The 14,841-nt window shown below is 33.6% G+C and overlaps 3 protein-coding genes and 2 long non-coding RNA genes across 5 annotated transcripts; 4 read left to right on the plus strand and 1 right to left on the minus strand.

The window, feature by feature from the left end:
* Positions 1-53: 53 nt before the first annotated feature.
* LOC9313462 lies at positions 54-1,083 on the plus strand. Its single transcript, XM_021026301.1, has 2 exons — positions 54-603; positions 690-1,083. The coding sequence occupies exons 1-2, from the start codon at positions 369-371 to the stop codon at positions 971-973; spliced, it is 519 nt and encodes a 172-aa protein (XP_020881960.1). The 5' UTR covers positions 54-368; the 3' UTR covers positions 974-1,083.
* A 5,368-nt stretch (positions 1,084-6,451) lies between these two features.
* LOC110228616 lies at positions 6,452-7,561 on the minus strand. Its single transcript, XR_002332086.1, has 2 exons — positions 7,413-7,561; positions 6,452-7,022 (listed from the first exon to the last, which is right to left on the minus strand). It is a non-coding gene; the product is annotated as an uncharacterized LOC110228616 (long non-coding RNA).
* A 93-nt stretch (positions 7,562-7,654) lies between these two features.
* LOC110228679 lies at positions 7,655-9,269 on the plus strand. Its single transcript, XR_002332149.1, has 3 exons — positions 7,655-8,157; positions 8,319-8,405; positions 8,482-9,269. It is a non-coding gene; the product is annotated as an uncharacterized LOC110228679 (long non-coding RNA).
* Positions 9,270-9,579: 310 nt separating this feature from the next.
* Positions 9,580-10,359, plus strand: LOC110228519 (the record flags this gene model as incomplete). Its single annotated transcript, XM_021026173.1, has 1 exon — positions 9,580-10,359. A coding segment is annotated over one exon (684 nt), but the record flags the coding sequence as incomplete, so codon positions are not given.
* A 2,575-nt stretch (positions 10,360-12,934) lies between these two features.
* LOC9311789 (vegetative cell wall protein gp1) lies at positions 12,935-14,081 on the plus strand. Its single transcript, XM_021026674.1, has one exon. It carries the CDS (start codon positions 13,352-13,354, stop codon positions 13,895-13,897), a length of 546 nt encoding a protein of 181 aa, XP_020882333.1. The 5' UTR covers positions 12,935-13,351; the 3' UTR covers positions 13,898-14,081.
* Positions 14,082-14,841: the final 760 nt, after the last annotated feature.

The raw sequence follows: 14,841 nt of genomic DNA on the forward strand, positions 1-14,841 counted from the left end.
CGTCTCATCGACTCCATCACCTCTTGATATATACGTGCTATGGTTTAGGTGTTTTGGTTTTATTTGGTTTAATGGTTTTTGTTTTGATTTAAGGATTAGAGTAGTTTCCTTTTAATTTACATTAGAACTATGGTTTAATTTTGGAGTTTTTCCTTTTCTTAATGACGGTTTATGAGCTTGTAAGAATGGTCTTAAAACCTTATGATGAATAAAAATCCAACTTCCAACATTAACCTTATTCTCTTTGCTATCTCTTACTCTGTTCTTAAAGTTTAACAAGGGCATACTATACTAGATCCGTGGCGAGGGCTGAGGCTCATAACAGATTTCTTTGCCCAAATTTTGAATCTTTAAGCTTCAAGTTTTGAATGATGATGGCGAGGAAGGAGGCTGCGACACGGGTCTTTTGGGGCATGAGCACTTGTCCAGTTCCCGATGGCTATGATGCTGGTCGTGTAGGTCCATGTATCAAACGAGCATTGAAGAAATTAGGCTACACTGGTGGTGTCTCCATCACTGGCCTTGGCATACTAACAAACGTCTCTACCGACATCCTGCAAGCGCTCTATTCCTCCGGAGTCTCTCTTTCTAACCTCCGAACCAGTAAGTTAATCTTTATGTCTTTCTACATTACTGGATTGGTATTTTCCTTTTTGCATAGAGTCTTAATCCTTTAGTTTGTGAAACAGAATCTTTTGGCCTTCAAAGGAAAATTTCCGGTTGGAAAATGGCTGGACCACCTTGGGATAATTTAATGCTTATATCCGGTGAGAAGAACTTCGTTGGATATCTTGGCATGCTAGAGTTGAACAGAGTCCACGTTATTCAGGAATTACCATTTGATCATCTTCAAACCGCCTCTAATCCTATAGAACGCCCCGTCTGGGAAAGATTTCTAGTGGCAGATGGAGTGAATTCAGGAGACCTTGAGGAGGACCTTGAGGAGGACCCCGGTTGGTCTTGCGAAGTATGACGTTCTAATGGCCAAGGCTTTGAAAATTTCTCCATGCATCTCAAACACAAACTTCATGTAAGCATCTTGCTAGCCACACAAGAAGAAGAAGAAGAATATGAAGAGTACTGATTACCTCCTATATAAGCTTTGTTCTACTTGTCAAGAAACCCTTGATAGTATAATCTGAATTTCTTAAGAATTAAGCAATATAAAGTATAGCCTTATATATTGGCTGAGAACACAAGTATGGTGTTCGACCTAATTAGCTTGTAAACGGACATTAAACATGTGAAAGGCTAAGCCCATATAACACTTAGCCCAATACTACTTAACATTAACTATTATGGTATCTTATGGAATGTGCTAATCAGAAAACATATAGTATAAGCTGTTTATATCCATCTCAAATTGATTCATAATCATGCAAAAATATCTATTAACATTTATAAGCTGAGAAATTTTGAAAATCAATAGTAAGAATTAGATAGGCCTTGTTCATTTGCCTGTCACTGGCGATTGAAACCAGCGACAGCGACTAAAAGTTGTTCGTTTGCTTGTCGTTTGTTTAGCGACCAATTGCAGCGACAGTCGCCAGCGACCAGCGACTGCAATTTTCAGTCGCCGAAATTTTCAGCGGTCAGTCGCTGGTTTTAGCGATCAGTCGCTGGTTTCGGTCGCAGAATCCAGCGACAGACAAACGAACAATACATGCTGTCGCTGGTCGCTGATCGCTATTGCTGGTAGCTGTCGCTGGATTCAGCGACAGGCAAACGAACATGGCCATAGTAGACACACCTTTGAAATGAATGAACTTAACAATAAGACAAAATTTTGACGACGCTAGCTTCAGATCATGGTGTTTCATAGACTGCTGTTATTAGATAACGACATTGACTAATATTATTCCGTTCACAGTTAATAAAATATGCATCCAGCATCACCACAAAAAGATGGAAATACACAACGCAATATTAAATTTAAGAATCTGTTATGTAAGTATTAAATATGCATCCCAAACCAATGTGATTAGTGCCGATGAATAAGATAATCTGAAGGTCAGCTCTTCACGTGAACCCCATGTGCCGGTTGCACACATCAATCTCTCGCTACGGTTCATTATATTGTTCAATAATTCTCCTTCTCTGTCACTCCAAAAGTGGGAATACATAGCAAGCTTTCCAGATTTTGAGGACAAGGTTCTTTTGGACCGCGGGAGTATTGATACCACTTGGAAACAGTAGAAGTGGAAGTAAGCAGCTCAACACGTCAAAGGTTTCAAAACAGCAAGTCGAGTTGAAGTCACGTGATTTGCGTTTATTTCCTTTGTTGTTGACTCAAATAAGAGAACAAGTTTTTAGGGATTTAGGTCGAGGCAGAGCTTGGATTGGTGAGACATGAGGAAGTAAGAGCAGTCAACGACAGTATTGACGGCAAAACGCCTATAGAAAGGGATTTGCAACTATTGGAGACATTTGTATATAAGAAACAAATTGTACAGCTTTACTTTCTCAAGAAATAAGAAATCGAAATCTTAACAAACTTTTCTCTCGGTTCTTATCTTGTAATATGGTATCAGAGCCATCGAGCTGAATTTTTTTGTAGATTCCGATCAGATTTCCTCATCTCAGATCTCGATCTTACTTTTTCACTACTCGTTCTCCAGCTTCTTGTTCTTTTCTCTCAGGTCCGAATCCTCTTGGTCTCTTTCTCACCAAGCTTCAGGTCCGTACCTCTCTTTTCTTTTCTTCTTCTTCTTTCTCTTTCATCTTTGCCGTCATCTTCTAACGGCCAGCTTTCTTCTTCTTTGATGGCTGTCTCCATCTTTCTTTACAGCTTCTTGTGCTGCGTCTCTTGCTTCTTCTTTTCTTCAGTCTCTACGTTAGACTGACATCTTCTCCCTCTCGGCCTAACCTTTCTTCTTCTTGATGCAGGCTCTGGGATCATTCAGCTTTGGAGGTTCTTCCTCACGGCTTAGAGGTAACATCTCTCATGGACCCATCCTTCTTTCTTGAACAGGCTCCAAGGATAAGTAAGCTCTGATACCATGTTGACATTCTCACATTCTCTTTATCTTTCACTCTTTCTTACTCGTTTGTGTTCACTTGTTCTAGAGAGAAAACAAGAACACATTTTTACTTTAGAAGTCTACATTGTATTAATGGATCACAAGGATAACATTACACAACACCACACACACACTCTTACACTAGCTTTACTTCTACTTACTACACACACTTGCACCATGCTTTTACTTGGACTCTAGACCATACTTCTAGGTATTATCACCCTAAGACTATAACCAAACTTGTTCGTCATCTTCTTCGTTGTGCTTCTTCTCTTTTCTTCATCTTCTTCTCACTGATTCCTTTTTCTTTGTTGCAGGATTTAATCAAGAACTCAAATCTCAACAGGATCTATCACCACTAACCTCTTTTCTTCTTCTTCTCCTCTCGATTTCTCGTTCCAAAACCCTATTTTCGATTTCAATCGAAATTTTTCTTTAATGGCTGTATCTGTATGATTGACAAATGAGTTTAAATAACCGGTCCACAAATCAAGTGAAGCTCTACTTTAATGGAAAATACGAACTTTAGCTTATATAATTCTTAATTTAAAATGAAATCAAATTTGGTGAATTTTTCTTAAAGCACTGTGCTTATTGTACTTTGTACCATATTTAATTTAGAGAATATGCCCGATTCTCATATTATAATCTATATATATAATGGGAGAGTCTTCTCTCCATATAAGCTATCCACATCATCATCCACCTAAGCATGCATCTAATTAAAAATTAAAAGTCAAAATTTATTTAAAATGTTCATTCAATACATACTTATTTTTACTTATTGTTATTTATGATTAAAAATATTTAAGTTATAATACAAATGAATTAATATTATAAGTAAAAAAAAAAGAAATATAAATTTATACATAATAATATAATTTGAATCTATATATATATAATGGGAGAGTCTTCTCTCCATATAAGCTATCCACATCATCATCCACCTAAGCATGCATCTAATTAAAAATTAAAAGTCAAAATTTATTAAAATGTTCATTCAATACATACTTATTTTTACTTATTGTTATTTATGATTAAAAATATTTAAGTTATAATACAAATGAATTAATATTATAAGTAAAAAAAAAAAAGAAATATAAATTTATACATAATAATATAATTTGAATTTTAGCGAGAAAATGTTTAAGATAAATCATATTTAAAAACTTATAAACATTTCAGTTTTAAAATTGATATATTAAAAATCAATATGATGGATATTTCTAAAATTGTATGAAAGTTGAAAGATCATACATTTATTAGCTTTAAAAAAAAATATAGTAATGAATCATGACATATTTAAAAATCAATATGTTGGGTATTTCTAAAAATTGTATGAAAGTTGAAAAGACATACATTTTTTAGATATATAGTGAATTAGTGATTAATCTTATGACATATTAGTGATGAATCTTATGACATATTACTAATATATAGTGAATTAGAGATATATGATATATCTTATGACATATTAGTATTACTAATTAAAATAATAGTTGATTAGTTTATAAATTATAGTAAACAAAATGTTAAAATATAGCTTGATAGTATCGTGTATAATAATTGAAAACAAAACTAAAATAAAATTATGTATACTTTTAATTTTTAGCTTATCAAAAATACAATATAAAGTTTTATAAATGCAATTGATAGTAATACAAACACTATGCACTTATTAAAACTATAAAATATTATTTTAAAAATATCAAATATAGGTAGAAAGAGCACAATTACAACATTAAATTTAATAAGATAGAAACAAAAAATAAAAATAAAAATAAGAGAATATAAAAATATCGGAATTGAGTGACAAAATTATTCTCAGAAAGCTAAATTTCTAAAGAGAAAGACAATATATTAAAAATAAGATATAATTATATATATATATATATATATATATATCTTTTCTTTTTTGTTTGTAAATACAATAGATATAAATTGATGACAAAAAAAAAGATATAAATTTGGAAAAGATAAACCAGATTTAAAATAGAGATCACACTTGAGTTTCTAGAATTATAAAAGAAAATGTTATGCATAAGAATTCATGCACTTAAAGAGAAAATATATAATGAACAATCATAGGATACTAAGTCAATACAAAAAAAAAACGTTTAATATATGTAGTATATTATAAGTAGACGTGTAAATATATATAATTATCACTTATAACATTTATATTATATATATAACCGTTTTTACCAATAGAATTACATATAGTTTTCAAACAGTATTGTAATAAAAAATATGTAAAATAATGTAATTTACAAAACTATAACAAAATTGAGTATATATTATTAAACCCACGCATCGCGTGGGTCCATTTCTAGTAAATTATAATAGCATTAATTTCGAATTACAAGATTTCCGAGATTTAGAACTTGATCACTAAAATTTTTTCGCTTTTCAAAAAACCTAACGATAAACATCTACAATCTCCTATAAATAACCTGTCAATACATGCAAAAACAAAGCAGCACATCAAGAAAAAATTTACCTTTTACATCCAGCAAAAATACTGTATAATATCTCCATGGTAGTTTCATTTGCATATCTAAGCGATTTGCGGCTTTACAAAATCGCATGGTGAGTCCACGTTCTAATCCTGCACTCATGATGACAATATACAATCAAAACGGGTTAGAATCTGGAATTTGTGTTGGCTGATGGAAAAAATCAAAACTTATAGAGGTAAAATTTATTCCAGTCTTAAAATATTAAAAAAAAAAAAATTTCATAGCTTATAATCCAACAACTAGATGATGTTAACCAATCTTTTTTTATTAGGAATAAGAAGTGTCAAAGTCTTGTGATGCTTCACAAGTTCGTATCAATCATCCATAACCAGAAGCTCATGCATTTACTAAATCATAAGAGTTCTTACATGAAAGATTATATAACATTTGCAAGTTTTATTTGTTTATGTATGTTGATTTCTATCATCAAGCAAAATAGTGGACCCATTCACATTCACACAGAAGCAGATTCCAAAGCCGTTTTTATCAAGGAATGTTTTCTCTGAATCAAAAATATTAGGGTCTAATTCTTATATGTGGTAAACCAAATCAATCTCTCAAGAACATCAAATCCTAAGTTGTAGCTTTAGTGATGTTACAAAAATTAATACGTGGAAAAAAAGTTGTAAACTTTTGTTACTAAATATTAAATATATATCATTATTAGTCTCCATTTCAATGTTTCATCCCAGTATCCCACATCCTACAAAAGTAAATGCAAAGTGAGTGCAAATTTCTATTCATGAAAATTGTCAACCGGAAGATTGATGGACACAACGGCTAATCTAAAATAACAAAGTAGGGTTAATATTATTAAATTAATAAAACATACTCTCTTCGTTTTATAATATAAAGACAGCTTCATTAGGGTATTTACTTAAGATACTCCTTAAGATAATGCATCTTGTCCTCTCATAAAACATCACTAACCATTTATGCATCCCTTGCGCTCGTTAATAAATATACATATATGACATCATTAAACATACAAAAAGATCAAATGCAGAACCATAAACACTCAATGCCATTGTCAACAGAAATCTCCAAAGCTTAAGCGTAGCTACTGTTTTCTCTAAACATATCCCTGCAACTGTAAGTGATCTTCTAACACCATTCATTCCAATCTCTTCAAACTCCAATCCAGAGGCGTAAAGAGTCACAAAAAGATCAAATGCAGAACCAGAAATACTCAATGCCATTGCCCACAGAAATCCCCAACTAGGGAATACCCAAAGCTTAAGCGTAGCTACTGTTCTCTCTAAACATATCCCTGCAGCTGTAAGTGATTTTCTAACACCATTCATTCCAATCTCTCCAAATTCCAGTCCAGAGGCGTAAAGAGTCACAAAAAGATCAAATGCAGAACCAGAAATACTCAATGCCATTGCCCACAGAAATCCCCAACTAGTGAATACCCAAAGCTTAAGCGTAGCTACTGTTCTCTCTAAACATATCTCTGCATCGTAAGTGATCTCTAAACACTCTGCAAATTTCAGTCGAGAAATGCATAGGATAAGTAAATAGTTCACAAAGAGATCAAATGCAAAACGGGAAACAAACAGAAGTACACTCACAGAAGAGAAACAAGCTTTTGTAACATAGAAACAGGAAAACATAGCATATTTTCACACCAGAAAACAAATCACATGAAGATCTGCTGGAGTGATATGAAATTTTCTTACTGGAACAGTCGATGACGAAGACAAACGGCGTGACGGAATCTAGAGAGAGTAAAATTTTTGCAAATTTCAGACGAGAAATACAGTCACCGGAAGAGAAACAAACTTTCGTAACTTGGAAATAGGGAAACGAAGCAGATTTTCACACCAAAATTCACAGGAACATCTGCTGGAGTGATATGAAATTTTCTTACCCGAACGATCAAAGACAAAGACGAAACGGAGTGGAATCTGCGGAGAAACTGAGATTTCTGTAAATTTTAGAAGAGAAAAGCATAGAATGAGTACAAATTCTACAAAAAAAATCAAACGCAAACCCAAAATTCTAGGGTTCTTCGATGCTATGTGATACACTACAAAAAAATTAACTATCTTGCATCACTTATTTAATATATATCACTTATTTACTAAAAGAAAATAAAAGCGTTACGTCTAGTATCACTTTGGTAAAGCAATGTTAAAATATTAAAAGTTAAAACTTACGACGATTATATATGAACGACGCTAACAGTAATATATTGGTATCACTTCTTTGTATTTGATGCTAATTAGAAAAGGTTTGCATCAGTTATTTGGTAACTGATGCTAGTAAAGGTTTTAAATCATAAAAGGAAAATATGAAACTCACTGCCTAATTTTTTGGCTCCCTACTATGATAGATTTGCAAATTAATTTTTTTTTCCTAAAGTCCTTAATGAACAAAAAAAAAAAAGAAAAAAAAAATCCTTATGAACCCTAACTGTGTGTCGTTTCCAAATCCTCTTGCATATTGGGGATCTCTCTGTTTAATCGAGGTCGTTCCATCTCCAATTCGTTTGTTTAATCTCTACGGCACAACATATTTTTTTGTTATCCGTCGCTCCTTGTTCTCTGTTACCGTCTCCGGCACAGCTGAGCTCGTCTACGATTCGTATATCACTCCGCTTCTCAATTTCCCATGTGAGACTTTTTGTTTCTCTGTTCCACATCTTTTCCCTAGTGCTTGTCTCCATCTCTGATTCGTGTCACTTCTCATTCCGTGAGAGTTGATGCTTCTGAATCAACTGTGTCTCAAAGGACATGGTCTTCTCAGATTTACTTAATGCTTTGTGTTCTTGTAGGATAAACTTCTGGAAATTGATTCATTGGGATACACACTTACTGGTTTTCCTGATTTTGTGCTTTTACAGTTTATTGAAAAAGCTAAGGTAATACAAGTATTCTGGTTTATTTCTTTTGTTTAATGTTATGAGTTGCTAATATGGTAAAATGTATGAGTTCCAGAAATTGAGAGAGCAAAATAAGAGAAGTAGGAGCCAGTACAAGACACCACACACTTTAGGGAACAAGAGCTTTGCTTGACAGTCTAAGGAAATTGTAAGTTTCTCTTTACTTGGACTATCTACAATGGTTTACTTATTCAACACCCTCATTTTCACTCCACATCATCTTCTCCTTTTTCCACCTAATCATTCAACACCCATTTCAATTTTAACCTTTACAATAGTTTTGTTTAATAAAATTCAATACTCTACCCCACCTTTTATTTTTTTTCTGTGTCTAAATCATATGACACAAGTCTCTATTTGTAGAGTATAAAAAGTTATGAATTTTGGTATAAAAAATAAATTAAAAAAATAATATACTATGAAATAATTGATGTCAAATAAATCGGGTGGAAAATTTTATCAAGAATCTCAGTAATCAATAGTAATGCAACACGTGTCTTTATCTTAAATTAATTTTCCAATAATATTTGTGCCCCATAATAATCTGACATGTGGCAAAGTGAGACCCATTGTTCGGCGATTCAACATGTTGTCATTATTCAACATGTTAAAAGCCATGTCATTATTTACAATTTTTCAACACCTTCATTGCATATTCTCAACTATTGAAACAGAAAATTAAACACCCTCATTGTAAGACTATGTACAATGGTTAAAATGTTACAACACCGATTTTTCACTTTTTAACACTCCATATCATCTTCGCTCTCTTCCACATCATAATTCAACACCCCATTAATTTTTAGTTTCTACAATGGTTTTGTTTAATAAAATTACAACAATTTACCTTACAATTTTTATTTCATATTTTAAATTCTTTAATGTTTTTATTTTCTATGGTTACCCACTATTAATAACAATTAATTATCAATTAAAATAAAAATAAAAATTAGGATTTAAATAATTTTGTAAAATAACTAAAAGGTATAGTAAAAAAGACAGATTTTTTTTATGTGTCCAAAATAAATGAAACTAGTCTCTATTAATAGAGTATGAAAATGATGAATTTTGATATAGAAATTATATATAAAAAATTATAATTATGATGAAATAATTGATGTTAAATAATTTAGTTGAAAAAAAAAATTAAGAATCTAAGCGACCATGGCTTTTATGGGAGATTTGGAAGGCTCGGAATGCTGTCTTATACTCAGCCAGAACTCCGGATCACCACTTTGTCATCGCTACCGCGTTAGAAGAAGCAGAGGAATGGTTACAACAGAATCAACAAACTTCGCAGGAGCGGGAGTGGGATTCTAGGAACCGTAGCCGAGCCCATCGGTTCTGGACTAAACCAGCTATTGGAGTTCTTAAGTGTAACTTACACTCGTCTTGGATAAATGAGGATAGCTTTTGTGGAGGAGCTTGGATCATAAGAACACATACGGGGGATGCTCTGTTCCATGCACGGGATGCTTTTTTACCTTTCTTCAACAGAATTGCAGCGGAGCTCCACTGTATCTTATGGACTCTACAAAGCCTTCATGATCTTCATATCTCTTCCTGTGAGGTGTGGACTGATTGCGCGGCTGCAATTTCCGGCCTGGAGAATCCACATGAATGGCCAAAATATCGTTCTGTCCTTGGAAGAATTTTGCAGGTTGTACGGGTGATGGGGGAGGTGTCTTTCAAGCTCTCTTCACCGAAAGCCAACTCATTGGCTAGGGAGATAGCCTGCAGTGTCACCAGAGACGGACGCCTCACCTCCTATTTGGCGCTAGGAGGACCTTCATGGCTTCAAGATCGTATCGACAAAGATCGTCGTTCCATTGGTTAACTCTTATTGGGTTTATTTATTTTTCTTTCTTTGGGTTGTTTAATTATTGTTCTCATTTTCGTTCTGCAACTTTGTACCTCTTCATTTCTCATATCAATTTATCTCAGTGGAAAAAAAAAAAAAAAATCTAAGCGACCAATCAATGCAGTCCAAATGTCCCAATCATTTATCAATTCTTGCTTATTTTTTTTTGTCTGATAAAAATTTACCACATTTTAGAGAAGAGCCCACCCACAAATTTTCAACGGTGATAATTTTCAACACCAATTTTGCCACATCATCTTTTTCTTATTTTCAACAAACCATTGCAAAGTGTTCATCAGTTGAAATAATTTTTCAACAGCTGAAAAAGTTACCATTGCAGTAGTCTAACTAGTCTTAGAATGTAGACATTATCATGTTATTTAAAGCTGATTTCACTTTTGAAAATTTTCCAGCTGATGGGAGTTTTGTTAATGAAGAAGCTCGAGACTTGTGGGTTAGATTCTTGTTCTGTTTTTTTTTTTTTTTTGTCTTCTGGATTTAATTCTTGTTCTGTTATAATGAAGAATTGGTTTAGGAATAATAGAGCCAAAATTAAAGATCCGATTGACTCAATTTTGGAAGGATCCGAATCAAAGATTTCCAAGTCAAAATCAATTAAAACCCGACCCGATTACCTTGAGCAAATATGTACTTCAAAAATGTTAAGTAGATATTTCCGGATCAGCTTACTGCGGAGAATCATGACATGAGTTAGTTAATTTAAGAAGTTTTACAACTTCAACTGCACAATAACAAATACCTTAACTCTTGGTAATAGATAACACTTAAAACTTTGCAAAATAACGTAAGTCTTTAGAACATTATAGAATGTAAAAGTAAAAAGAAAAAAAAAAAACTGAAAACAACCAAAAAGCAAATGAAGGAATCATTGTAACGACCAAGAAGCAAAAGAATAAATCATTGTAACGATCTACTTGCAAGTTCTTTAATCACTAAAACTAAAACCCTTAAACATCGATCTCATCTTCAGGAAACATGTGTGCAACAACTTCGATCTTTACTTTGATCTTCTCCAATTTCTCCAAAGGTGAATTCAATATGCTTTCGATTTCTTCAGCAAATGTTTTCATGATCCCTCGATAAGGAGGAACACCAATTTCATAGAGAATTTTGTAGACTGTGGCTTTTATTTGTTCTTCATCTTGACCAATGAATAAACCAATCAACAAAAAATTAAAAGGGTTGTGATGGAGATGATCATGAACCGGTACCGGTTCATGTCTCAGCAGCTCTCGTCTCATTATCCACCTCTATTCTGGTCGCGTTGGCAATGTCCAGTTCTGTCCTTGTACAAGATCCGGCTCGAAATTTTGTAGCAAACTCTAGATCTTTCTCGGCTAGGAAGTTAAAGTAGGCCTCGAAACTATGGATCTTTTCTGTCTGAGTTGAAAGACAAGCTTCTGCGATATCAAACTTTTAAGATAGAAAAACCAGATCATCACGAGGAGGCGGTGGACCATCATGCATGGGCTGAGGATACTTCATGCTGCAGAGGGGTTGATTTGCATCATCTAACATATTCCCAACTACAGCGGTACTTTCATAAAATGTATCTGTAACCATATCATGAAATCTATTTTCTTAGTTATATCCATAACCAAATTGATCAAATTCTTGATGACCATAATTCGCATAATTATAATTACTAGGTTGATCGACACCATAATTCGTACTACTACTTCATGCGATATCTCTATAACTTTCCCATGACGTAATCATGCATAATAGTTTGACATAAATTCTCTATTATATAGATGCTTCTTCACTAAATTAAAATCCAAATATTTATCGTTGAAGCACTTACGACATGGGCATAATATTGTACCGTTCTCAAGAGCAAATGATTCGTTTGTCACTTGGTACATGAAACCAATCAAAACATAGTAAAACTTTTTCGCTACATCACCGGTCTCTAGATCTCTATGAATGTACATCCATCGTCGCAATGTGTATATATCATCTTCTCCACCTCATAAATTTTTTTATTAGATTTTTAATTGTTTTTTTGTAAGTAAATTGTATATGTTTTGAGTTACGATTTTTGCTAGGGAATTGCTAGGAAATTTTGCAAGGGATTTTTTAGGGAACTCTGATTTATAAGAAATTTGCTAGACTTAACTTGCAAATTTTGTTCCGGAACAGGTCCTCGCTAGTTCCTCGCAATTTTTGCGACGTATTCACAAGAAATGTTTGTGTCTTACCAAATTTCATGCAATGTCGTCGTAAATTTGTGATGAACATGTCCCTTACAAATGTGCGAGAGATATTTTTTGTCGCAGTTTTCTACTTTTATCTTATAGTGTGCAATCATGTAAACTTTATATGCTGCTAATAAATTTTGTTAAATCAAAAGTTTTCTTCTTTTTTTTTTTTGTCAACAGTTATATTAAATTGGCTCAAATGAGCAAATGTCGTGGTAAATTGTTTACATAGATAATAAGTTGTGGCTGGGTACGAATATTTTGTGCCAGTTTATCCGCTTTCACATTCGCATTTCGAGAAACTAAAGATAATGAGAATACGACAAACTCTTCCTTTTCGCTCTGAATCGCCTATAAGTATGTTGCGAACGCTGGCCACTCTTGCGGGGAAGACACCATCTTCACCAGATCTGAGCAAGTTTTCTTCCGGTTAAAAGTCTGAGAAATGCGAATAACTTTCTTTTTTTAACACCCAAACGAAGTTGGTGACTGATTTGATTTCCCCTTAATATTATACTCAACGAATGAATAAGAGAACGTGAAGGTCAGCTCTTCACGTGAACCCCACGTGCCGATTTCACGCATCACTTCTCGCTACGGTTCTCATTTTCCTTAACCGCGAAGCCTCTCTCTCCGTATTTTCGAAAATTAAAATAACTAGATCCAGTGTTTCGCACCTTCGACTATTTCCCTACGTATCCTACGTGTCACAATCACACTTTTCGTAGCCGCAAATCTATCGATCGTAATATATTCATTTATTTCTCCTTCTTCTACAGATCTCTCTTCTTTACTTACTCATCATCATCACAACTTCTCAGAAAAAGATCTGAGATTTGAAAATGAAGCTCGAATTCACCATTGTTGCTATGATGCTGATGCTCGTACTCGTCTCCGGTGAGATTTTAACTAAATCCTCACCGGCTCCGTCACCGGATCTAACCAACGACGCTGCAGATTCGCCTTTAATCCACGCACCACCACCACCGACAATCAGATCTCCTCATTCACCAGCGGAATCTCCAACTGAATACTCTTCTCCTCCAGAGCCTGAAACAAAACACTCTCTATCTCCATCACCTTCTCCGGTGAACTCTCCATCGATCTCTCCACCATTACCGAATGATTCTCAGTCTCCTTCTTCGTCTGCTTCTCCGTCTCCGTCGCCTGAAGCTAGCGATTTGAATCACAGTGATATTAAAGGAATCGAAGGGGAAAAATCATCGTCGGGAGGCGGTGGAGAAATGAGCGGCGGGAAGAAAGTTGGGGTTGCTTTTGGAGCGATTGCGGCGGTGTGTGTGGTTGGAGTCGCCGGATTTGTGTACAAGAAACGGCAAGAGAATATTCGTAGATCTCGTTACGGTTACGCCGCCAGAGAGATTCTGTAATGAGAGAAGAGAGAGAGATCCGGCGAGGATTAGTTTGACTTAATTTTGATTTTTTTTGTTATTTAAAATTCGACAACATTTATTGATATATTTTTTCTCTGTCGTATCTTATAATCTTTGAATTTTTGCTTCAGATGTTTGGTAATGCATGCTAAAATAAATAATATAATGATACTTTAGCTTATTTTAAAAATTATTATTGAATTTAAAAAATCTTTGCAATCGGTTATTTTTGAAAAGTGAAAAATTCCATACAAATACACTAACAATTTTTTTAATTTCATCAAAATACACGAATTTTTTCGTATCTAGAAAAATATACGAACATCATTTGTTATTTCTTTTAGGGGGTGTTATTGGTTGTATAAGTTGAAGTCAATTCTATTAGAATTAGAGTTTATCAGATTTTAAAATATCTGGGCTCATTGAAAATGAATCATTATTCATTTTATCAAATACGTGGAAGTGTATTATCAATGATACATGATTTCATTTGGTTTTCTGTAACAGAACTGAATTCTATAACAAATGATTGTTATAATCTAATCGAAATCTGGCGAAATTTTTGTCCATCTTTTTTTTCTTCTTATTTCATGTTTTTCTACTGTTTTGAAGTTTTCACAAAATCTTGTTACTAGCTATGAGTATAATGTCTTTAGTAAAGAAATTAAAAAAAAAATAACGAAGAAAGATATACTATAATCACCGTATGTAAATTCTTATAAGTAGACGTGAAAAGAGAAAAAAATGGAGTTTTGGTTATTCTCATATGATTGTGAAAATCTCAGGATAGAAGGTAAGATTTTGATTGCTATACAAAAATGAAAAAATAAAATAAAGGGTAAATTGCATGGCAGGGCATAAGACCAAGTTTTAATTTCATGTTTTGGCAAAGTGAGATTTTGCTTTCAAGTTTTGACAATTTAGCCAAAATCTGACCATTT

The sequence above is a fragment of the Arabidopsis lyrata genome (genome assembly GCF_000004255.2).
Source record: "Arabidopsis lyrata subsp. lyrata unplaced genomic scaffold ARALYscaffold_5, whole genome shotgun sequence".
Lineage (NCBI taxonomy): Eukaryota > Viridiplantae > Streptophyta > Magnoliopsida > Brassicales > Brassicaceae > Arabidopsis > Arabidopsis lyrata.